The sequence below is a fragment of the Panulirus ornatus genome, chromosome 4 (genome assembly GCF_036320965.1).
Source record: "Panulirus ornatus isolate Po-2019 chromosome 4, ASM3632096v1, whole genome shotgun sequence".
NCBI classification, from domain to species: Eukaryota; Metazoa; Arthropoda; class Malacostraca; order Decapoda; family Palinuridae; genus Panulirus; species Panulirus ornatus.
The window spans coordinates 5,958,104-5,984,599 of record NC_092227.1 but is presented as its reverse complement, the minus strand read 5'-3'; the positions used below and the strand labels follow the sequence as shown (position 1 = coordinate 5,984,599).

Here is a 26,496-nt window from a genome sequence, read left to right as displayed (position 1 = left end):
AAAATTAGGATTTTTTCACAGATATAGGTAGCAAGGTAGGCCGTTTTCTGAAATATGTTCAAAGTTTGTTAATTGTGTTAAGCTTTAGAATTAAACATCTTGATAAACATCATTATCAGACAAGGAAGGATGTATTACTACTAAAGTAGAAGTTGGTTGTAAGGTTATAGTCTCTGAGGCTTATTAATTTTTTTGCATTACTAGGAGAAAGGTATGATCGTGATAAGATTGTTGAGTCAGTTCTGTGCCCAACAGTGTTGATGGCTGCCCGAGTACAGCGGTTGGGGAGGAGTGCTCTGGCCGAGGCGCATGCCTTGAGGGGGTCTGCACATGTGATGCTGGGTGGGGGGGTCCTGCCTGCTCTGTTCCAGTCTGCCCAGAAGACTGTTCTGGAAATGGTCAGTGCAACCCTGAGGAACACCGCTGTCAGTGTCATCCTGGCTATACAGGTGGGTCACATAATCAATCTTTTAGGGAGGAGGAAATGAATTTATACTGTATATTATCATTATTACTATTATTATTATTATTTATTTATTTATTTTACTTTGTCGCTGTCTCCCGCGTTAGCGAGGTAGCGCAAGGAAATAGACGAGAGAATGGCCCAACCCGCCCACATACACATGTATATACATACACGTCCACACATGCAAATATACATACCTATACATCTCAATGTACACATATATATATACACACAGACATATACATATATACACATGTACATAATTCATACTGTCTACCCTTATTCATTCCCGTCGCCACCCCGCCACACATGAAATAACAACCCCCTCCCTCTGCATGTGCACGAGATAGTGCTAGGAAAAGACAACAAAGGCCACATTTGTTCACACTCAGTCTCTAGCTGTCATGTATAATGCACCGAAACCACAGCTCCCTTTCCACATCCAGGTCCCACAAAACTTTCCATGGTTTACCCCAGACACTTCACATGCCCTGGTTCAATCCATTGACAGCACGTTGACCCCGGCATACCACATCGTTCCAGTTCACTCTATTCCTTGCACGCCTTTCACCTTCCTGCATGTTCAGGCCCCGATCACTCAAAATCTTTTTCACTCCATCTTTCCACCTCCAATTTGGTCTCCCACTTCTCCTCGTTCCTTCCACCTCTAACACATATATCCTCTTGGTCAATCTTTCCTCACTCATTCTCTCCATGTGACCAAACCATTTCAAAACGCCCTTTTCTGCTCTCAACCACACTCTTTTTATTACCACATATCTCTCTTACCCTTTCATTACTTACTCGATCAAACCACCTCACACCACATATTGTCCTCAAACATCTCATATCCAGCACATCCACCCTCCTCCGCACAACTCTATCTATAGCCCACGCCTCGCAACCATATAACATTGTTGGAACCCCTATTCCTTCAAACATACCCATTTTTGCTTTCCGAGATAACGTTCTCGACTTCCACACATTTTTCAACTCTCCCAGAACTTTTGCTCCCTCCTCCACCCTGTGTAGGCATTTATGTATATGCATTTGTATGTGGGTGGGATAGGCCATTCCTCATCTGTTTCTTTGTGCTGCCTCGCTAACGTGGGAGACAGCAGTTAAGTATAATAAATGAATAAATGTAAAATATTATTATTATTATTATTACCATTATCATTTTGCATATTTGATTGCCATTTACTGCATTAATGAGGTAGTGCTTGGAGCAGATGAATAAAGGCCACATTTGCTCTCATCCATTCTTTAGCATTAATGTGCAATGCATTGAGCACTACAGCCTGCTATTCACAACCAGGCACCACGGACCTTTTTGTGGTTTCCTGTAGCTGCATCATATGCCCTAGTTCAGTCCATTGACAGCATAGTATGGGTCAAGACCTTTCAGTATTTCATTAATGTGTTTTCTAGATGTCCTAACATTTTCTAAATCTTCCTCCCCATCTCATCTTATGAGTGATGGAGTTGTAATGTTTTCTAATGTGTAAGCACATATGAACTTGTTTTGCATTCCTCTCATATTACATCATCCATTACTGATTTTTTCTCTGAATCCTGTAATCTGATTGGTACTTTCTAACTGATAATGGTATTTCACATGCCTTATCCAAAATGTTCTTTTCAAAATTTCTCTGTTCCTCTTCTCTTATCCTGCTGTACTCATTCCTTGCTCTTTAATACTTTGCATAAACTGGCCAGCTCTGTATTTGAGACTAGAGATACACATGTTACTCCATTGTAAATTTCACAGAATCTTCCACTACAACTCCCTGGTTCGTGGTTACTGCACTGTGTATCGCAGTTTACGTTACCATAGATATTGATAAGTTTTTAGTGGTTTCCATCCTTATATGCATCTATGTACAGAAAGTGCAAAGCCATGAGTAGTAAGTGCTCCTTTTTGTTATGGTACTTACATTATAGGCATGAAGATTCTTGGGATATGTTGAAGTGATGTTTGCAGTGTTGTAATTATACGTAATGTCAATTGCAAGTTTTTTAAGGTTCTCTTGTAAGTTGATACAATCCCACATGCTTTACACTTCCCTCAAAACCTTTTAATATTCTGGTATGGCAAGGAATGCAAAAGGAATGATTTGTGTAGTGGTAGAGTGGGTGAAACGTAATACTTTGTGGTGGATTGGCATTTGGTAAGAATGCAAAATGGAGAGTTTTCAAGAAAGGTGTGTGATAGTATGACTAATGGTGTTGGTGTGAGAGGGAGACCACTTGTAACATAGGAAAATGGAGTGGAAGAGTAGGAAAATGGAGTGGAAGAGTACTGAAGGGAGAGAAAAGGGGGAAGAATGCCTGGAATGTTGTATGCGAGGGAGGAATGTAAGGACAGGTGTAGTGGAGACTCTTTTGCCATGGCCAGGCCTTGATGGTAGACTCAAGTTAGCTACTGCACATGTTGACTGAGTTTGGAAGAGTGTATGAAAGAAGAAAGTCGAGAGCGCTTGGGAATAAAAGCAAGGTTATTAGGTTTAGCAGGGTTGAGGGATGGTTTAGTTGGGGTGTGCATTTGAGTGGAGAAAAAATGGAGGAAGTGAAGTGGTTTAGGTACCTGGGAGTGAATGGGGCAGTGAATGGAACCATGGAAGTGGAATTGAGTCTTAGGGTGAGGGAATGGGCACAGGTTCTGGGAGCTTTGAAGAAAGTGTGGAAAGAGAGAACATTATGTGGGAGGACAAAAATGGGTATTTTTGAAGTAATAGTAGTCCCAACATTATTATATGGATGTGAGGCATGGGCTATTGATAACGCTGTGTGGGGAAGGGTGGATGTGTTGTAAATGAAATGCTTGAGGATGACATATGGTGTGAAGTTGTGCAATTGAGTAAGGACTGAAAAGGGTAAGAGAGAATTGGGATAATAAAAAGAGTGACTGAGAGAGCAGAAGAGGATGTGCTGAAATGGTTTGGTGTTTATTGCTTGTAGTTTACCAAACATTTCTTGATCCATATACTGGTGCTCAAATGCCATTCTGATCCTTGCTAGAAGACAGTTTCCCTCTAACATGTATATGTATATTCATAAAGTTTGTTGATTTGAATGGAAATTCATGTGACTTTTTGAATCAAAGGTTTTTTACGTTGGATACATGTAATATGAAAGTTGTCACAAGGTCATCATTTCAGCATTCTCCCTCAATTATGTTTTTCTAGGTGCTGACTGTAGCCAGGTGATTGAGGAGGGATGGTGGGAGGTGGTAGGACATGACATGACTAGTCAGTCGACCCACCCTGACCCTGTTTCTACACTACTGGAGAGGTCATCACATGCTAGTGTTCTTATTGACAATGAAGTATGGGTTATAGGTGGTTACTCTTTTACTGAGCGCCCATTCCTTGTACGATATAATATTTCAGGTAAGTAATAATATTTTTTGTTTTTCTTCCTCCTTTGTTTTTCTTTCTTGGGATGGGATAAAGAATTCTTCCTCTATTCCTTGTGTGTTATATAAGGCAACTAAGGTTGATGGGAGGAGGAGGCTGGAAGCCTTCCCCATTTATGTATTTTAGTTTCCTAAAGTTGGGACAAAAGAAGGAGCCAAGCGAGGAGTTCTTATTCCCCTCAAAGGCTTTGGCTAGGGTGTCTTAATGTGCTTGGATCTAACCACTTTGAGAAAAAGTGAGAAAAGATATCTTTGAGGAAAGGAACCTGGATATTCTATCCCTGAGTGAAACAAAGCTCAAGGGTAAGGGGAAAGAATGGTTTGGGAACATCTTTAGGGGAAAGTCAGGTGTGAGGGCAAGAGCATAGGAAGGGGTAGCACTTCTGTTGAAGGAAGAGCTGTGCGAATGTGTAAAAAAGTGTAAGGAATTGTGCTCCAAACTGATCTGGGTAGAAATGAAAGGTAAGAGAGATGGGTTATTATTAGTGCTTATGTACCTGGCCAAGAAAAGTTTAATGAAAAGAGGTGGGTGTTTCAGGAGCTGAGTTATAGTGTCAGCAGTTTTGATGCAAGAGTTTAGGCATTAGTGGTTGGTGGTTTAAAAGTGAAAGTGAGTGATGTGGCAGTTGGGGGTCTAACTGGGGGACTTGGTGTATTCATTGATGGGAATGGAAATGGTGAACAACTTGTGGAGATGTACCAAAAATGGACTGATGATTAGGAATACCTGGTAGAAAAAGAGTACATATATAAGGATACAAGGAGTAGGAAAAATAAGTGTGCGTTATTAGATTACTTGCTAATTGATAGGTATGCAAAAGAGAGACTATTGGATATGAATGTTTTGATAGGGGCAGCTGGTAGGATATCTGATCATTACCTGCTGACTTTCCACCTTTAGTTTTAGATATCTGGAAGTGGACATGACAGTGAATGGAACCACAGAAGCAGAAGTGAGTCAAAGGGTGAGGAAGGGGGCTAAGGTTTTGGGAGCACTGAAGAATGTGTGGAAAGAGAGAATGTTATCTGGGAGGGTAAAAATGGGTATGTTAAAAGGAATAGTAGTACTATCGATACTGTTTGGATGCAAGGCGTGGGCTATGGATTAGTTTGTGTGGAGGAGGGTGGATGTGTTGGAAGTTCAATGTTTGATGACTATATGTGGTGTTAGGTGATTTGATTTAGTAATTTAAGGGTGAGTGAGATGTGTGGCAGTAAAAAGAGTGTAGTTGGGAAAGAAGAGGGTCTGCTGAAATGGTTTGGTCATATAGAGAGAGTGAGTAAGGAAAGGTTGACAAAGTGGATATATGAGTTGGAGGTGGAGGGAATAAGGAGAATATGGAGACCAAATTGGAGATGGAAGGATGGAGTGAAAAGGATTTTGAGCAATCAGGGCCGGAACATGCAGAGGGGTGAAAGGTGTACAAGGGATAGAGTGAATTGCAACAGTATGGTATACTGGGGTTGACTTGCTTTTGTTAGGCTGAACTAGTGCATGTGAAATGTCTGGGATAAACCATGGAGAGGTCTGTGAGGCTTGGGTGTGGTTAGGGAGCTGTGGTTTTGGTGCATCAAACATGACAGCTAGGGAATGGATGTGAGTGGATATGGCCTTTCTTTATCTGTTCCTTATGCTTTTCCCTTTTGATTTGTGAGTTTTTCATGTTTGCCTCTAGTTTGTTTTAGATTGTTTAGCTCACTATCAGTTTTTGCCAAGTGTTTCTCCTGTTTGCCTCAAGTTTGTTTTAGATTGTTTAGCTCTGTCAGTTTTTGCCAAGTATTTCTCATGTTTGCCTCTAGTTTGTTTTAGATTGTTTAGCTCACTGTCAGTTTTTGCCTAGTGTCTGTCAGAAATGCACAAATAACTAACTCTAGATATTTATATGCTATACATGTAGTAAGGGAATTTATTTTGTGGTGATTTAAGAACTGTATAACATAGAGGCCTTCTTACTCATTACTGTCTGCTACTGTACAGCACTGGAACAATATTATCTGTATATATGATGATATACATAGCATGGTCATGTAAGTATTGCAGTAAGATAAATTTACCAGACTGTATGTTGTGCCCCCTTTTCTGTTCCTTCTTTTGGAAAATTAAAAACGAGAGGGGAGGATTTCCAGCCCCCTGCTCCCTTCCCTTTTGGTCGCCTTCTGCGACACGCGGGGGATGCGTGGGGGGGTGTTCTTTCTCCCCTGTCCCCGGGGATGATATATATATATGTATATATATATATATATATATATATATATATATATATATATATATATATATATATATATATATATATATATATTATCCCTGGGGATAGGGGATTAAGAATACTTCCCACGTATTCCCTGCGTGTCGTAGAAGGCGACTAAAAGGGGAGGGAGTGGGGGGCTGGAAATCCTCCCCTCTCGTTTTTTTTTTTAATTTTCCAAAAGAAGGAAGAGAGTGGGGGCCAGGTGAGGATATTCCACAAAGGGCCATTCCTCTGTTCTTAACGCTACCTCGCTAACGCGGGAAATGGCGAATAGTTTAAAAGAAAAAGAAAGATATATATATATATATATATATATATATATATATATATATATATATATATATATATATATATATATATATATATATATATATGGGAGGGTATTGATTGAGAGGGTGAAGGCATGTACAGAGCATCAGATTGGGGAAGAGCAGTGTGGTTTCAGAAGTGGTAGAGGATGTGTGGATCAGGTGTTTGCTTTGAAGAATGTATGTGAGAAATACTTAGAAAAGCAAATGGATTTGTATGTAGCATTTATGGATCTGGAGAAGGCATATGATAGAGTTGATAGAGGTGCTCTGTGGAAGGTATTAAGAATATATGGTGTGGGAGGAAAGTTGTTAGAAGCAGTGAAAAGTTTTTATTGAGGATGTAAGGCATGTGTACGTGTAGGAAGAGAGGAAAGTGATTGGTTCTCAGTGAATGTAGGTTTGCGGCAGGGGTGTGTGATGTCTCCATGGTTGTTTAATTTGTTTATGGATGGGGTTGTTAGGGAGGTAAATGCAAGAGTCCTGGAAAGAGGGGCAAGTATGAAGTCTGTTGGGGATGAGAGAGCTTGGGAAGTGAGTCAGTTGTTGTTCGCTGATGATACAGCGCTGGTGGCTGATTCATGTGAGAAACTGCAGAAGCTGGTGACTGAGTTGGTAAAGTGTGTGGAAGAAGAAAGTTAAGAGTAAATGTGAATAAGAGCAAGGTTATTAGGTACAGTAGGGTTGAGGGTCAAGTCAATTGGGAGGTGAGTTTGAATGGAGAAAAACTGGAGGAAGTGAAGTGTTTTAGATATCTGGGAGTGGATCTGTCAGCGGATGGAACCATGGAAGCGGAAGTGGATCATAGGGTGGGGGAGGGGGCGAAAATTCTGGGGGCCTTGAAGAATGTGTGGAAGTCGAGAACATTATCTCGGAAAGCAAAAATGGGTATGTTTGAAGGAATAGTGGTTCCAACAATGTTGTATGGTTGCGAGGCGTGGGCTATGGATAGAGTTGTGCGCAGGAGGATGGATGTGCTGGAAATGAGATGTTTGAGGACAATGTGTGGTGTGAGGTGGTTTGATCGAGTGAGTAACGTAAGGGTAAGAGAGATGTGTGGAAATAAAAAGAGCGTGGTTGAGAGAGCAGAAGAGGGTGTTTTGAAGTGGTTTGGGCACATGGAGAGGATGAGTGAGGAAAGATTGACCAAGAGGATATATGTGTCGGAGGTGGAGGGAGCATGGAGAAGAGGGAGACCAAATTGGAGGTGGAAAGATGGAGTGAAAAAGATTTTGTGTGATCGGGGCCTGAACATGCAGGAGGGTGAAAGGAGGGCAAGGAATAGAGTGAATTGGAGCGATGTGGTATACCGGGGTTGACGTGCTGTCAGTGGATTGAATCAAGGCATGTGAAGCGTCTGGGGTAAACCATGGAAAGCTGTGTAGGTATGTATATTTGCGTGTGTGGACGTATGTATATACATGTGTATGGGGGGGGTTGGGCCATTTCTTTCGTCTGTTTCCTTGCGCTACCTCGCAAACGCGGGAGACAGCGACAAAGTATAAAAAAAAAAAAAAAATATATATATATATATATATATATATATATATATATATATATATATATATATATATATATATATATATATATAGATATATATTATCCCTGGGGATAGGGGAGAAAGAATACTTCCCACGTGTTCCCTGCGTGTCGTAAAAGGCGACTAAAAGGGAAGGGAGCGGGGGCTGGAAATCCTCCCCTCTCATTTTTGATTTTCCAAAGGAAGGAACAGAGAAGGGGGCCAAGTGGGGATTACCCTCAAAGGCTCAGTCCTCCGTTCCTAAAGCTACCCCGCTACTGCGGGAAATGGCGAATAGTATAAAAAAAAAAAAATTACAGAGGTATAAGTTTGTTGAGTATTCCTGGTAAATTATATGGGAGGGTATTGATTGAGAGGGTGAAGGCATGTACAGAGCATCAGATTGGGGAAGAGCAGTGTGGTTTCAGAAGTGGTAGAGGATGTGTGGATCAGGTGTTTGCTTTGAAGAATGTATGTGAGAAATATTTAGAAAAGCAAATGGATTTGTATGTAGCATTTATGGATCTGGAAAAGGCTTATGATAGAGTTGATAGAGATGCTCTATGGAAGGTATTAAGAATATATGGTGTGGGAGGCAAGTTGTTGGAAGCAGTGAAAAGTTTTTATCGAGGATGTAAGGCATGTGTACGTGTAGGAAGAGAGGAAAGTGATTGGTTCTCAGTGAATGTAGGTTTGCGGCAGGGGTGTGTGATGTCTCCATGATTGTTTAATTTGTTTATGGATGGGGTTGTTAGGGAGGTGAATGCAAGAGTTTTGGAAAGAGGGGCAAGTATGCAGTCTGTTGTGGATAAGAGAGCTTGGGAAGTGAGTCAGTTGTTGTTTGCTGATGGTACAGTGCTGGTGGCTGATTCATGTGAGAAACTGCAGAAGCTGGTGACTGAGTTTGGTAAAGTGTGTGAAAGAAGAAAGTTGAGAGTAAATGTGAATAAGAGCAAGGTTATTAGGTACAGTAGGGTTGAGGGTCATGTCAGTTGGGAGGTAAGTTTGAATGGAGAAAAACTGGAGGAAGTAAAGTGTTTTAGATATCTGGGAGTGGATCTGGCAGCGGATGGAACCATGGAAGCGGAAGTGAATCATAGGGTGGGGGAGGGGGCGAAAATTCTGGGAGCCTTGAAGAATGTTTGAAAGTCGAGAACACTATCTCGGAAAGCAAAAATGGGTATGTTTGAAGGAATAGTGGTTCCAACAATGTTGTATGGTTGCGAGGCATGGGCTATGTATAGAGATGTGCAGAGGAGGGTGGATGTGCTGGAAATGAGATGTTTGAGGACAATATGTGGTGTGAGGTGGTTTGATTGATTAAGTAATGTAAGGGTAAGAGAGATGTGTGGAAATAAAAAGAGTGTGGTTGAGAGAGCAGAAGAGGGTGTTTTGAAATGGTTTGGTCACATGGAGAGAATGAGTGAGGAAAAATTGACCAAGAGGATATATGTGTCGGAGGTGGAGGGAACGAGGAGAAGTGGGAGACCAAATTGGAGGTGGAAAGATGGGGTGAAAAAGCTTCTGAGTGATCGAGGCCTGAACATGCAGGAGCGGGAAAGGCATGCAAGGAATAGAGTGAATTGGAACGATTTGGTATACCGGGGTTGATGTGCTGTCAATGGATTGAACCAGTGCATGTGAAGTGTCTGGGATAAACCATGGAAAGTTGTGTGGGGCCTGGATGTGGAAAGGGAGCTGTGGTTTCGGTGCATTATTACATGACAGCTAGAGACTGAGTGTGAACGAATGTGGCCTTTGTTGTCTTTTCCTAGTGCTACCTCGCACACATGAGGGGGGAGGGAGTTGTTATTCCATGTTTGGCGGGGTGGCGATGGGAATGAATAAAGGCAGACAGTATGAATTATGTACATGTGTATATAAGTATATGTCTGTGTGTGTATATATATGTATACATTGAGATGTATAGGTATGTATATTTGCGTGTGTGGACGTGTATGTATATACATGTGTATGTGGGTGGGTTGGGCCATTCTTTCTTCTGTTTCCTTGCGTTACATCGCTAACGCGGGAGACAGCGACAAAGTATAAAAAAAAAAAAAAAAAAAAAAAAAAAATATATATATATATATGGGAGGGTATTGATTGAGAGGGTGAAGGCATGTACAGAGCATCAGATTGGGGAAGAGCAGTGTGGTTTCAGAAGTGGTAGAGGATGTGTGGATCAGGTGTTTGCTTTGAAGAATGTATGTGAGAAATACTTAGAAAAGCAAATGGATTTGTATGTAGCATTTATGGATCTGGAGAAGGCATATGATAGAGTTGATAGAGATGCTCTATGGAAGGTATTAAGAATATATGGTGTGGGAGGAAAGTTGTTAGAAGCAGTGAAAAGTTTTTATTGAGGATGTAAGGCATGTGTACGTGTAGGAAGAGAGGAAAGTGATTGGTTCTCAGTGAATGTAGGTTTGCGGCAGGGGTGTGTGATGTCTCCATGGTTGTTTAATTTGTTTATGGATGGGGTTGTTAGGGAGGTGAATGCAAGAGTTTTGGAAAGAGGGGCAAGTATGCAGTCTGTTGTGGATAAGAGAGCTTGGGAAGTGAGTCAGTTGTTGTTCGCTGATGATACAGCGCTGGTGGCTGATTCATGTGAGAAACTGCAGAAGCTGGTGACTGAGTTGGTAAAGTGTGTGAAAGAAGAAAGTTGAGAGTAAATGTGAATAAGAGCAAGGTTATTAGGTACAGTAGGGTTGAGGGTCATGTCAGTTGGGAGGTAAGTTTGAATGGAGAAAAACTGGAGGAAGTAAAGTGTTTTAGATATCTGGGAGTGGATCTGTCAGCGGATGGAACCATGGAAGCGGAAGTGAATCATAGGGTGGGGGAGGGGGCGAAAATTCTGGGAGCCTTGAAGAATGTTTGAAAGTCGAGAACACTATCTCGGAAAGCAAAAATGGGTATGTTAAAAGGAATAGTAGTACTATCGATACTGTTTGGATGCAAGGCGTGGGCTATGGATAGAGTTGTGCGCAGGAGGATGGATGTGCTGGAAATGAGATGTTTGAGGACAATGTGTGGTGTGAGGTGGTTTGATCGAGTGAGTAACGTAAGGGTAAGAGAGATGTGTGGAAATAAAAAGAGCGTGGTTGAGAGAGCAGAAGAGGGTGTTTTGAAATGGTTTGGTCACATGGAGAGAATGAGTGAGGAAAAATTGACCAAGAGGATATATGTGTCGGAGGTGGAGGGAGCATGGAGAAGAGGGAGACCAAATTTTTATTGGGGGATTAACATGGTTTTCCCCTTTTAGAAAGGGGGGGGAAAGGAAAAAATTTCCAGGAATTTTTTTGCGGCAAAAAAGGGGTTTTTTTTGTTTATTCTCAAAATTTTTTTAATTTTTTTTAAAAGGATGGGTTTTTTTTTGGGATTTTCCGAGTTTGGAAAAAACCCAAAACCCGGCCCCCCTTTTATCCCCCTTTGGGATGGTATTTTTTGGGATTTTGGGGGTTTTATTGGAAAAATGAAACCCCGGGGGGAGATCCAGGGGTAAAACTTTTTATGTAAAGTAGGATAATGCTTTTTGATTTCAGATAACAATTGGACCACCATAGAAAGCACTAGCATCAGGAAGCCAGTCCCCAGATATGGACACTCTGCTGTGGTTCATAATGTGAGTTACTTAACATTTTTAAGAGGCACGTTCATCCCAAAGTTGATCCTTAGGTTGTTATTAGAGGTGAATTTACAAATCAGCACCATGAATAAAAGTATCTACAAAGCATTTGAAAAACAAGCAAAAGCCTTTTCCCACTTCTTTCTGTATGAAAAACTTGTCCAGTCAGATGATGAAGAGGTGAACATCCTTGATCAGTAATGGTCCTTGATCCTGAACATGAATTATATTCTTACATTTGGACAGAGCCATGTGAGCATTGAAGAGAAAAGATAAAAAAGATTATTGGTAAGCATGCATCTCAACAAAATAGCTTCATAATGTTAATGATTATATAGTACTTACTTGTTGTCCTCAGAATTACAGAGCAGTCATTCATGAACACACGCATGTAACAAAAGCAGCATAAGACCAGAGTCTGTCACAGATTCATGATTATTGTAAGCATTTTCACTCTCGCACTAACACTCATGTTAACAGATTCACTTTGTAATACTAAAAGTGTTATGACAGTTGGTGTATACAGTAATATAGTGCCCCTCTTTATAGATATAAGCATGTACTTTATAAATATAAGCATGTATGAAAAACTAGTGTAATACCAAAAGCATTACATATTGATAGTTATTAACATTTATTGACTAGGGATTGCATACATATAGTGTCCATATATTGATAGTTATTAGCATTTATTGCCTAGGGATTGCATATATGTAGTGTCCATAAAAAACCATGTCTGCATCCCCATACATTTTCAGAGGCAATGTCACAATTACATCTTTGATGTTATTACTGTGTAATCTCTTCTTTGACTGTAATTACTATCAGCAGACCTTTGGGCATGGAATTGGCAAATGTTTCTGAAGTATTCTAAGTCCATGTATTGGTTCCATAGGGCCTTGATCTTGTGAATAAGGTGAGTCATTGATGGGGTGATGCAGAAAACTGCTAACTGATCATATGTTCTGAATGCTCAGTGTGCCTAGAAATCTTGTGTACCCACATTTTCTTGATATCGTACTAGACTTTGGGCTTTCTCTTCCTTAGAAAGGGAAGAGCCAACCATCTTGAAGCACAGGTGGAAGAAATAGAGTGCCCAGAAGTGAAATTCCATAAATGAAATGGCAACTTAGAGAAGAGAAAGAACATCATTTGCTTAAGATAGCCTGAGGCACGCTTAGGCAGTTTTTTATGCTTGCATCATTAGAAACATTAGTCTCAGCAACTAGATATATGGTACGAGATTTCACCTTGAGAGTGTCATATGCTTGTACCCACAATAAACCTAACTCTTTGAAGATATATAGGGGGCAGACAGGGCTATTAGTGGACACTATCAACAAGATTGCTTCCTAAAGGTGACAATGCTATGTTATTTACTAGTTAGGATACACATTATCATACACCAGTCATTTACAAATAGATGTCTGTAAAAAAAGTATGAAACCAAGAAGAGTGACAAACTGATTATTTTATTGTAAAAATATTGAAAATATATAGGAGGCAGACAGGGCTTTTAGTGGACACTGTATCAACAAAATTGCTTCCTAAAGGTGGCAGTGCTATGTTATTTACTTGTTAGGGTTTATTGTCATGCACCAGTCATTTACAAATAGATGTCTGTAAAAAAGTATAAGACCAAGAACAATGATACAAACTGATTGTTTTATTGTAAGAATGTATGCTCAGGCAGAGGTGTAAAGGTGATAGGGTTTGTTGTTGTATGGGGTATCTTATTGCTGTCATGTGGCTTACATATAACATTTAAGGCTGACTCTTTATTTTGTACTTCCTCATTTAATACACATAGATATTTAAGATTTTGACCATTATAATTTGAACATTCACTTTTGTTCCCTTTTACCTTTATACCATGACACCATATAGGCATTCTGACAGTCCGTAGGTACCTCACTTTGAGCCTTACATACATTAAAACCTTAGACATAGTCACCTTTTTTTAAAAAGATTCATCAGCAGTCCCATCCGCTTGCCATTGCTCTCACTTTGCATACCTCCCAGACCCAGACATCCTGTTATCATCAAATGTACTCAACAAACCTTTGGAATACTAACTCCATCTCTTCACCTCTACATGTTGCCACTTTCCCATTGATGCTCCCATTTGTTGTCTTTTTTTGTCACACCATTAGCCTCCTTCCAAAACATTTTTTTATTCTCTCAGAAGTTTGCTTATAATCACAAACCCCAACTCTCACTTGCCTCTGCCACCCCAAGTACCTCACACTTGTCTAGCATTATTTACTTTCATCTTTTGGTATCCCCTCACACAAGCTTCTTTTCCAAGTTCACTCATTTGTGCCACCTAATTCTGACTCTTATCATTTCCCTTTTTCCTCAAGCTCTTTAAACCTTCACCCTCACATCCATTGACTCTTGATTAGACATCCAACCTACTGCTCCTCTTTCCACATTCCCATGAATCAAGAATCTTTCTTTTGCAAACTTATAAATTAGCACCTAGTAAATTGTATAGGAAAGTGGTGAGTGAAAGGGTGGTGGCATGCACAGAGCTTCAGATTTGGTGGGAACAATGTGGCTTTAGGAGTGGCTGCCGTGAAGAATATGTTTAAGAAATACGTAAAGAAACTTAGAGATTTGTATTTTATGTTAATGGAAGTGGAGACAGCTCATGACAGGGTTGATAGAAATGTCCTATGGAAGATATTACAGATATATGGTGTGAGAAGAAAGCTGCTAGATGCATTGAAGAGCTTTTATAAGAGAGTGAGATGTGTGTGTGAGTAGGAAGAGAGGAAGGGGAGTGATTCCGGGTGAAGGTGGGTATGCAGCAGGGTTGTGTGATGTTACCATGGCTATTTGAATTGTTTATGGATGGGGTTGTAAGGGAGGTGAATGCAAGGGTCATGGAAAGAGTAGCAGATATGCAGTCTGCTTGGGATGGGGGACTTGGGGGTGAGTTGGTAGTTGTTTGCTGGTGATGGTGCTGTTAGCAGATTCAAATGAGAAACTGCAGAAGTAGGTTTCTAAGTTCAGGAGTATGTGAAATGTGAAAATTGAGAGTTAGTTGGAGTGTGAGTTTGTATGGAGATGGTGTGGAGGGTGGGATGCTTTAGATAGCTGGGAGTTGGAATGGCAGTGATTGGAACCAAGGAAGCTGTCATGGGCCATAAAATGAGTGAGGGGGTTAAGGTCCTAGGCATGCTGAGGAGTGGATGGAAAGAAAGGTATTATATGTGAGGATAAAGATGGGTATGTTTGATGATATAATATGTTGTATAGATGCAAGGCATCTTTTTTAGATAAACAAGTACAGAAGAGGGTGAGTGTAATTATCTATTTGTGCTGTATGGGGGAGTTTTACATTTGTCTCTTGAACATTCTCTGCTATCATGTATCTTTAAATCTGATGTGTGCTGTCAGTATTAACCATGTTCCTCGTAATTTCATTTCATTCTTCCATCACTCTTACACTGTAAAAGTAATTTTTTTGTATCGTTTTTACAAGTTCCTTTTTTGATTTCATGTTTTCTTCTGGTTTCTTTATTTCTACATCACTTTCGAAGAACTATTCGCGGTCTGCATTATCAGTCTGATTTAGAAATGTAATGGTTACGATCAGGTCACCTCTCTGTCTTCTCCCATTGAATTGAATTAAATTTTCCAAAAGAAGAAACAGAGAAGGGGGCCATTTGAGGATATTCCCTCAAAGGCCCAGTCCTCTGTTCTTAACGCTACCTCGCTAATGCGGGAAATGGCGAATAGTATGAAAGAAAGAATATATCTATTTTTTTTTTTTTTTTTTTTTTTGCCGCTGTCTCCCGCGTTTGCGCGGTAGCGCAAGGAAACAGACGAAAGAAATGGCCCAACCCACCCCCATACACATGTATATACATACGTCCACACACGCAAATATACATACCTACACAGCTTTCCATGGTTTACCCCAGACGCTTCACATGCCCTGATTCAATCCACTGAGAGCACGTCAACCCCGGTATACCACATCGATCCAATTCACTCTATTCCTTGCCCTCCTTTCACCCTCCTGCATGTTCAGGCCCCGATCACACAAAATCTTTTTCACTCCATCTTTCCACCTCCAATTTGGTCTCCCACTTCTCCTCGTTCCCTCCACCTCCGACACATATATCCTCTTGGTCAATCTTTCCTCACTCATTTTCTCCATGTGACCAAACCATTTCAAAACACCCTCTTCTGCTCTCTCAACCACGCTCTTTTTATTTCCACACATCTCTCTTACCCTTACGTTACTTATTCGAACAAACCACCTCACACCACACATTGTCCTCAAACATCTCATTTCCAGCACATCCATCCTCCTGCGCACAACTCTATCCATAGTCATACATACATTAAATAACCTTACCAACCAGTCAATAATACAGTCACCCCCCTTTTTTAATAAATTCCACTGCAATACCATCCAAACCTGCTGCCTTGCCGGCTTTCATCTTCCACAAAGCTTTTACTACCTCTGCTCTGTTTACCAAATAATTTTCCCTAACCCTCTCACTTTGCACACCACCTCGACCAAAACACCCTATATCTGCCACTCTATCATCAAACACATTCAACAAACCTTCAAAATACTCACTCCATCTTCTCACATCACCACTACTTGTTATCACCTCCCCATTTGCGCCCTTCAGTGAAGTTCCCATTTGCTCCCTTGTCTTACGCACTTTATTTACCTCCTTCCAGAACATCTTTTTATTCTCCCTAAAACTTAATGATACTCTCTCACCCCAACTCTCATTTGCCCTCTTTTTCACCTCTTGCACCTTTCTCTTGACCTCCTATCTCTTTCTTTTATATATCTCCCACTCAATTGCATTTTTTCCCTGCAAAAATTGTCCAAATGCCTCTCTCTTCTCTTTCACTAATAATCTTACTTCTTCATCCCACCACTCACTACCCTTTCTAATCAACCCACCTCCCACTCTTCTCATGCCACAAGCATCTTTTGTGCAATCCATCACTGATTCCCTAAATACATCCCATTCCTCCCCCACTCCCCTTACTTCCATTGTTCTCACCTTTTTCCATTCTGTACTCAGTCTCTCCTGGTACTTCCTCACACAAGTCTCCTTCCCAAGCTTACTTACTCTCACCACCCTCTTCACCCCAACATTCACTCTTCTTTTCTGAAAACCCATACAAATCTTCACCTTAGCCTCCACAAGATAATGATCAGATATCCCTCCAGTTGCACCTCTCAGCACATTAACATCCAAAAGTCTCTCTTTCGCGCGCCTGTCAATTAACACGTAATCCAATAACGCTCTCTGGCCATCCCTCCTACTTACATACGTATACTTATGTATATCTCACTTTTTAAAACAGGTATTCCCAATCATCAGTCCTTTTTCAGCACATAAATCTACAAGCTCTTCACCATTTCCATTTACAACACTGAACACCCCATGTATACCAATTATTCCCTCAACTGCCACATTACTCACCTTTGCATTCAAATCACCCATCACTATAACCCGGTCTCGTGCATCAAAACCGCTAACACACTCATTCAGCTGCTCCCAAAACACTTGTGTGTGGATGTAACCAAGATGTGAAAAAAGGAGAGATAGGTAGTATGTTTGAGGAAAGGAACCTGGATGTTTTGGCTCTTAGTGAAACGAAGCTCAAGGGTAAAGGGGAAGAGTGGTTTGGGTATGTCTTGGGAGTAAAGTCAGGGGTTAGTGAGAGGACAAGAGCAAGGGAAGGAGTAGCAGTACTCCTGAAACAGGAGTTGTGGGAGTATGTGATAGAATGTAAGAAAGTAAATTCTCGATTAATATGGGTAAAACTGAAAGTTGATGGAGAGAGATGGGTGATTATTGGTGCATCTGCACTTGGGCATGAGAAGAAAGATCATGAGAGGCAAGTGTTTTGGGAGCAGCTGAATATCTATATATATATATATATATATATATATATATATATATATATATATATATATATATATATATATATTTATTTTTTTTTTTTGCTGTCTCCCGCGTTTGCGAGGTAGCGCAAGGAAACAGACGAAAAGAAATGGCCCAACCCGCCCCCATACACATGTATATACATACGTCCACACACGCAAATGTACATACCTACACAGCTTTCCATGATTTACCCCAGATGCTTCACATGCCCTGATTCAATCCACTGACAGCACGTCAACCCCGGTATACCACATCGATCCAATTCACTCTATTCCTTGCCCTCCTTTCACCCTCCTGCATGTTCAGGCCCTGTTCACACAAATTCTTTTTCACTCCATCTTTCCACCTCCAATTTGGTCTCCCACTTCTCCTCGTTCCCTCCACCTCCGACACATATATCCTCTTGGTCAATCTTTCCTCACTTATTCTCTCCATGTGCCCAAACCATTTCAAAACACCCTCTTCTGCTCTCTCAACCACGCTTTTTTTATTTCCACACATCTCTCTTACCCTTACGTTACTTACTCGATCAAACCACCTCACACCACACATTGTCCTCAAACATCTCATTTCCAGCACATCCATCCTCCTGCGCACAACTCTATCCATAGCCCACGCCTCGCAACCATACAACATTGTTGGAACCACTATTCCTTCAAACATACCCATTTTTGCTTTCCGAGATAATGTTCTTGACTTCCACACATTCTTCAAGGCTCCCAGGATTTTCGCCCCCTCCCCCACCCTATGATCCACTTCCGCTTCCATGGTTCCATCCGCTGCCAGATCCACTCCCAGATATCTAAATCACTTTACTTCCTCCAGTTTTGCTCCATTCAAACTTACCTCCCAATTGACTTGACCCTCAACCCTACTGTACCTTATAACCTTGCTCTTATTCACATTTACTCTTAACTTTCTTCTTTCACACACTTTACCAAACTCAGTCACCAGCTTCTGCAGTTTCTAACATGAACCAGCCACCAGCGCTGTATCATTAGCGAACAACAACTGACTCACTTCCCAAGCTCTCTCATCCCCAACAGACTTCATACTTGCCCCTCTTTCCAAAACTCTTGCATTTACCTCCCTAACAACCCCATCCATAAACAAATTAAACAACCATGGAGACATCACACACCCCTGCCGCAAACCTACATTCACTGAGAACCAATCACTTTCCTCTCTTCCTACCCGTACACATGCCTTACATCCTCGATAAAAACTTTTCACTGCTTCTAACAACTTGACTCCCACACCATATATTCTTAATACCTTCCACAGAGCATCTCTATCAACTCTATCATATGCCTTCTCCAGATCCATAAATGCTACATACAAATCCATTTGCTTTTCTACGTATTTCTCACATACATTCTTCAAAGCAAACACCTGATCCACACATCCTCTACCACTTCTGAAAGCACACTGCTCTTCCCCAATCTGATGCTCTGTACATGCCTTCACCCTCTCAATCAATACCCTCCCATATAATTTACCAGGAATACTCAACAAACTTATACCTCTGTAATTTGAGCACTCACTCTTATCCCCTTTGCCTTTGTACAATGGCACTATGCACGCATTCCGCCAATCCTCAGGCACCTCACCATGAGTCATACGTACATTAAATAACCTTACCAACCAGTCAATAATACAGTCACCCCCTTTTTTAATAAATTCCACTGCAATACCATCCAAACCTGCTGCCTTGCCGGCTTTCATCTTCCGCAAAGCTTTTACTATTTCTTCTCTGTTTACCAAATCATTTTCCCTAACCCTCTCACTTTGCACACCACCTCGACCAAAACACCCTATATCTGCCACTCTATCATCAAACACATTCAACAAACCTTCAAAATACTCACTCCATCTCCTTCTCACATCACCACTACTTGTTATCACCTCCCCATTTGCGCCCTTCACTGAAGTTTTCATTTGCTCCCTTGTCTTATGCACTTTATTTACCTCCTTCCAGAACATCTTTTTATTCTCCCTAAAATTTAATGATACTCTCTCACCCCAACTCTCATTTGCCCTCTTTTTCACCTCTTGCACCTTTCTCTTGACCTCCTATCTCTTTCTTTTATACATCTCCCACTCATTGCACTTTTTCCCTGCAAAAATCGTCCAAATGCCTCTCTCTTCTCTTTCACTAACAATCTTACTTCTTCATCCCACCACTCACTACCCTTTCTAATCAACCCACCTCCCACTCTTCTCATGCCACAAGCATCTTTTGCGCAATCCATCACTGATTCCCTAAATACATCCCATTCCTCCCCCACTCCCCTTACTTCCATTGTTTTCACCTTTTTCCATTCTGTACTCAGTCTCTCCTGGTACTTCCTCACACAAGTCTCCTTCCCAAGCTCACTTACTCTCACCACCCTCTTCACCCCAACATTCACTCTTCTTTTCTGAAAACCCATACAAATCTTCACCTTAGCCTCCACAAGATAATGATCAGACATCCCTCCGGTTGCACCTCTCAGCACATTAACATCCAAAAGTCTCTTTCGCGCGCCTGTCAATTAACACGTAATCCAATAACGCTCTCTGGCCATCTCTCCTACTTACATACGTATACTTATGTATATCTCGCTTTTTAAACCAGGTATATATATATATATATATATATATATATATATATATATATATATATATATATATATATATATATATATATATATCCTTGCGCTACCTCGCAAACGCGGGAGACAGCGACAAAGCAAAAAAAAAAATTTTTTTGAATTCATATTCGCTGTTTGCCGCGTTATCGTGGTAGTGTTAAGAACAGGACTGAGCCTAAGAGGGAGAACCCTCTTACACATATGCATACACATACATAGCCATATTCATATATACACAAAGCAAAATAAATATAAAAAAAAAAAATAAACATATACTTATTCATTCTTGCTTGCCTTCATCAATTCCCAGTGCCACCCTGCCCCACAGGAAACATCTTCACTGCCCCCTGCATCAGCAAGGTAGCACCAGGAAATAGAAATTTAGTAATCACAAAGATAGCTGACACTATATATTGCATATCCATGATATGGTGATGAAGATTATGTCATTGCTATTTGTGTTACCTGGAGAGAGTTTTACACTTGTATTTCCCTGCCTCTTAACCTTGCACCAAATCTTTATGCACACACACACACACACACACACACACACACACACACACACACACACACACACACACACACAGCCTAGCATATGTGTAGATCCCTGATAAGGGATGACAGAGGAGAGGGCTAAAGGTAGAGTTGAGGAGTAATATGCTGCAAATTCATTTATGACTCTAATCAATATTAATGAAGGAAGTACATGTATGAGTAAAGAATGTTTATAAATATGTGTGCTAACATGATTTATAGAGCAGTGAGATAGTGCAGAAGATAATGTATAAGTTCTTCAGTAGGGGAAGGGGGTTATGGGGAGGAACAGTTTGTATGAGCCTTGTAATTCACATTCATAAAATTATACTTCACTATTTATGGTTACTAGTTTAACAGTTTTATATATATTTGTACACATTAACACGTATATTTACATTTATTTACATACAGATATAAGCATCAAAATTACTTCCAGAGACTGGTACTCTCTGAAATAGTCACCAGTAGTAACTAAGGGACACTTAGCATCCATATAGATGTGACAGTATTGTTGGGTTGCTCAAAATAAGCCTGTAAACTGTAGCACTAACATGAATACACCTGGGGCCTGCTATGTAAGTCTTCAAAGGAGGAAGACCTCCTTGGGTTCAGGGTTAAGTAAGGTTGTTGGCTGCCACTTTCTGACCCTCCCAACCATGTTTATTCTCATGCTCAACAAGATGTTATTGAATGATAAATGGGGTTGTTTTTCAGTTTATTCTACCCTCTTGTTTTGATGCTAATTAACACTATTGGTGACATTTTTGTCTTCTTGTTGTTGATGTAAGGGCTTCATATATCTTTTTTCCAGTCTGAAAGAGTTTTTTGTTTTATTCCCATGAACACCTTTCATCTGTGGGTATGAAGTTCCTCCATCTTAGATAATCCTTAACATATCTATGTTAATGATTTTGATTTCATGGAATACATTGGTTTGAAAAATATCTTAATACTGTATTCTGAAGCAGATATAAAGATTTTATTAATTCTTATTCATTTATAGCACTCATGCAATCCCTTTTTTTCATCATTATTATTAAGTGTATCTGTACTGCTATTAATGTTAATTTTCATCTTTTTCTGTAGGGTTCCATTTATATGTATGGAGGAATGAAGGAGGATGGAAGTATAACTCGAGAAATGTGGCGTCTAGAGACTGAATGTGTTGAGTGGTCATTAATACCTTCTGATCGGGGAGCTTGGGGCAGTGGACGTGGTCGAGATGGAAGATGGGGAAGACTTGGCTGTCATGAAAGAAACAGACGCAATGATCGTAGTGGAAGGAGTAAAGAGGATAAAGAGGGTATTATTAGCAGTCATAGAGACTGGGAAGAGGAGGAGGAACACAGTGAAGAAGATATTAAAGAAGAGGAACACCCAAGTAAGAATGAGAGTGGGGGATGTGCCTCTGCCCCTGGTCCCTGTGCACCCATTCCGTGTGTTGGTCATGCTGCTGTGGTTGTGCAGAAAGCGAAGAAAGAAGTCATGCTTGTCATATTTGGACATTCCTCTAAATATGGCTATCTGAATACAGTCCAGGAATATGACTTTGGTAAGAAACTTAAGAGTTAATGAATGAAGAATACCCCATTTTGTGTCATTCATGATTTTTTTTGAGTAAATGATCATGTTAATGGTAGAGATATTGTTTATTTTTTATGTCAATGCCCTTTTTATTTGGGGGCATATTTGCTAACCCTTCTTGGATATTCAGGAGCTTCATAAGGTTAGAAGGGACTCCTGGGGCTGGATGGTAAGGTAAGGTATCTTCAATTACTCCTGTTTACACAAGTAAATCCCAAACTTCTGGAAACTTGCCAGCCCTAAAACCCTCTAAACCACCTAACTCTTCCACCTTCTACTGTCCTCTATCACTTCTCTCCTTAGTATCCAAACTCTGTGAAAAGATGGTCCACAACAGAATCAAAGAACGCATTCCACTCTTACCCACACAGCATGGCTCTAGACCCAAACACTGCCACAGTACTACACACTAAGCTCACAAAACATATTCTAGGGGATTCAGCTAACTAGTTAGTGGCAATAGACATCAACAAAACATTTGTCAGTGTACCTATCCATGTCCTATCACAAAATAATTCATGACACCATCCTCCACAGCAGTGATAGAAAGTGGTTGGGCAGGTTCATAGCAAGCCACCATGCCAGAGTCACTCACAATGGCTTCACTTCTAAAATGATAAAACTCTGTGGTGGAGTTCCCCAAGGAGCTGTTCCTTCTCCATCATTCTTCAATCTCTTCTTACATGACATCCCATTACCTCAGATAAACCTCAACAGAAGGCCCTTAATATGCAGGTGATCTTATAATGACATCACAGCATTCTTACTTCTTCAATCACTTTTGTAATCCAAGATAGCCTTGAATCCAGTTGACACCCACCAATCTTCTTGAACGGACATTTTTTTTCTCTCAACAAAACACTGGCCATTCTAAGGATTACATACAACACCCACAACATTCACTTGTTGCACCAGCAACATAAACTTCAAAAAGCAACACACAAACTAAATGCTCTAAGAGCACCAGATTTGGACAAGTAAAGGAATACCTTATCATCTTATGCACTTCATTTGCTCCTTTTTGAACTGCCTCACCTGCCTGGTCTTCCACCCTCAGAAAAGCAAATATAACAAAGCTGCAGATCATGCAAAATAATGCACCTCAAAACAGTCACTGGCTGCTTAGTAACCACAAATGCTCAACATCTTCACAATGAAACAAAGATGCTCCTGGTACAAACCCATTTCAACATGTGTGACACCCATTGTTATTTCACACCACAAGACCTCTCCCACCCAAATTACTCTGTCGCTAACCATCAGCCCCAAATGATAATGGAAATGTTCCACTTCCTCACATTTTAGTATACTCTGTTCACTAATCCCCTTACTTCCAGCAAATATGACAGTATCAAAACATGCACACACTGAAATAACCACACATGCATGAAACATCCAACCTCCCAAGTTAGTCTTGAACTCCAACCCACCAGACATACTCCCATCAGAAACCACACTCCCCAGATAGACATGAATCACATTTTTCAGCTTATGATCTGGACAGTATGTGGTGTGAGGTGGTTGGATCGAGTAAGTAATGAAAGGGTAGCAGAGATGTATAGTAATAAAAAGAGTTTGGTTTAGAGAGCAGAAGGGGGTGTGTTGAAATGATTTGGAAATATAGAGAGAATGAGTGAGGAAAGGTTGAGAAAGACAATATATATGTCAGAGGTGGAGGGAACAAGGAGAAGCAGGAGACCAAAGTGGAGGTGGAAGTATGTTGTGAAAAAGATTTTGAGTGATTGAGGCCTGAACATGCAGGAGGGTGAGAGGTGTGCAAGGAATAGGGTGAATTGGAATTATGTGGTATACTGGGGTCAATGTGCTGTCAGTTGACCAAACTAGGGCATGTGAAATGTCTGGGGTAAACCATGGAAAGGTCTGTGGGGTCTGTATGTGGATAGGGAGTTGTAGTTTTGGTGCATTACGCAACAGTTAGAGAGTGAGCGTGAACGAATGTGGCCTTTTTTTTTGTCTGTTTTCCTTATGCCACCGTGCTGATGCAGGGGATGATGGTGATGTATCTTGTGGGGCAGGGTGGCACCGGGAATGGATGAAGGCAAGCGAGTACAACAGTGGTGTCTTTCAAGGTTTTGTTTTGTCTCATGCACTTTTTGTCAAATACAAAATACAAATGAATTCAACCAGCAGCAAACTCCTTATCCCTTTAGAGGCTGTTTTTGATAGTGGAAGAGACATGAATATCATAGATCAGAGTGGTAAGAGTAGAGATATATAGATATGAAAGATTTTTTTTCATACTATTCGCCATTTCCTGTGTTAAGAACAGAGGACTGAGCCTTTGAGGGAATATCCTCATTTGGCCCCCTTCTCTGTTCCTTCTTTTGGAAAATTAAAAACGAGAGTGGAGGATTTCCAACCTCCCCTCCCCCTCTCCCTCCCCTTTGAGTCGCCTTCTATGACACGCAAGGAATACGTGGGAAGTTTTCTTTCTCCCCTATCCCAAGGTTGAGATATGAAAGATAAAAAAGATTATATACTTTTCATGAAGCTAAGGAGGTGCAAATAATGTCAGTCTTGGATTTGAAGCAAAATATTTATCACTAGAATGTATGTATGGTACTACTTTCTGCCACTCTAATTGACAAATCATACATGAGTTAACAATCCTTTTTATTAACAATTTCCTTTCTCCTGCAAATATTCACAGTCACTCACATGCTCACGACTCAATTTTGCATTTTTCCACGACCATCAAATCTGCTCTTTCTTCTCTCCCTTGATTTACATCTCATCTTGACTCAACTTCCTTAGTAAACTCAGACTTAGGATATCTCAGTGGCATAGGCATAATCTGGTTAAGTTTAATGCCTTCAAGACCCGATTTCAGCTCATCTCTCTATTGAAGATTCTTCATAACTTCCTCTCTTCTTTGACAGATCCATAGTTCTACCTCTTAACTCATTGAACATACTTGGTATTGCTGTAACATCAACACAGTCATAGAAACCACACATTATGGATATAGCTGCCTGCCTCTTAAGAAATTGGGAGCCTTATTTAGATGTCAAAATTTCCTTTCATATGAAAAGTTGCTCTGATTTAAAGACGATTTAAATGGTGATTTAAATGCGAAGGTAAGTAATGTGGTATTTGAAGATATAATTGGAGCACTTGGGTTGTCAGTGTTATGATTGGAAATGGTGAAGAGCTTGTGACGTTGTGTATTGGGAAAAGACTAGACATTGGGAATACCTGGTTTGAAAAGAGGGACGGACGCAAATATATTTAGGTGAATATGAGAGATGGTCAACAGGCATTATTAGATAAGTTATTGATTGTTGGGCATGTAAAAGAGAGAGTTATGATATAAATTTTGCTGAGAGGGGCAGCTGGTGGGATGTCTGATCACTATCTTTTGTAGGCAAGGGTTAAGATTTATAGATTTTTTTTTTTTTTAAAGAGGAAACAATTTCGGGGAGAAGAAAATGAGTTTGGAAAAAAGATCTGGGTGAAGAAATAGCAGGAGAGACTGAGAGTAGAATGACAAAAGATGAGAGTAAATGAAGAGAACGTAGTAGGTGAGGAATGGGAGGTATTTAGGGAAGCATTGATGGCAAGTGCCAGTTATGTATGTTAATGCAAAAGATGGGCAGATTAGAAAGGGTAGTGAGTGATGGGATGATGAAGCAAAGTTGCTAGTGAAAGAGATAAGAGAGGCACCTGGGCTATTTTTACAAGGAAGGAGTAATGACTGGAAGATATATTAGAGAAAATGGGAGAATATCAAGAGGAAGGTTTAGGGGTTGAAAAATAGGACAAATTAGAGTTAGGTTGAGAAAGTATCATTAAACTCTAGGAAGAAAAAAAGGTTTTAGAGGGAGGTAAATAACTTGCGAAAGACAAGAGAACAAATGGGAACATTGGTGAAGGGGCAAAAGGGGAGGTGGTAACAGGTAGTGATGAAGTGAGGAGGAGTTGGAGTGAGTATTTCAAAGGATTGTTAGACTTGTTTGATGATAGAGTGGCAGATGTAGGGTGTTTAGATTGGGGTGGTATGCAAAGTGAGAGAGTAATAGAGAGTGGTTTGGTGAAGAGAAAAGAGGTGGTGAACGCCTTGCAGAAGACAAGATGTGGTAAGGTGGTTGGAGTGGATGGTATTGTGTCATTGATTGGTTGTTAAGCATATTCATTTTATGTATAGATCATGGTGAGGTGCCTGAGGATTGGCAGAATGCCTGTGTATTACCTTTGTTC

General features: G+C 40.5%; 1 protein-coding gene across 2 annotated transcripts in view; it reads left to right on the top strand.

Moving 5' to 3' along the window:
• dsd (attractin-like protein dsd) overlaps positions 1–26,496 on the top strand; it is a 125,478-nt gene that overhangs the window by 12,458 nt on the left and 86,524 nt on the right. For both annotated transcript variants that reach the window (XM_071692735.1, XM_071692726.1), the window contains exons 4-7: positions 256–449; positions 3,655–3,858; positions 11,506–11,585; positions 21,781–22,246. In XM_071692735.1, the coding sequence (XP_071548836.1) occupies positions 256–449; positions 3,655–3,858; positions 11,506–11,585; positions 21,781–22,246 (944 nt within the window). The remainder of the gene's footprint in view (positions 1–255; positions 450–3,654; positions 3,859–11,505; positions 11,586–21,780; positions 22,247–26,496) is intronic.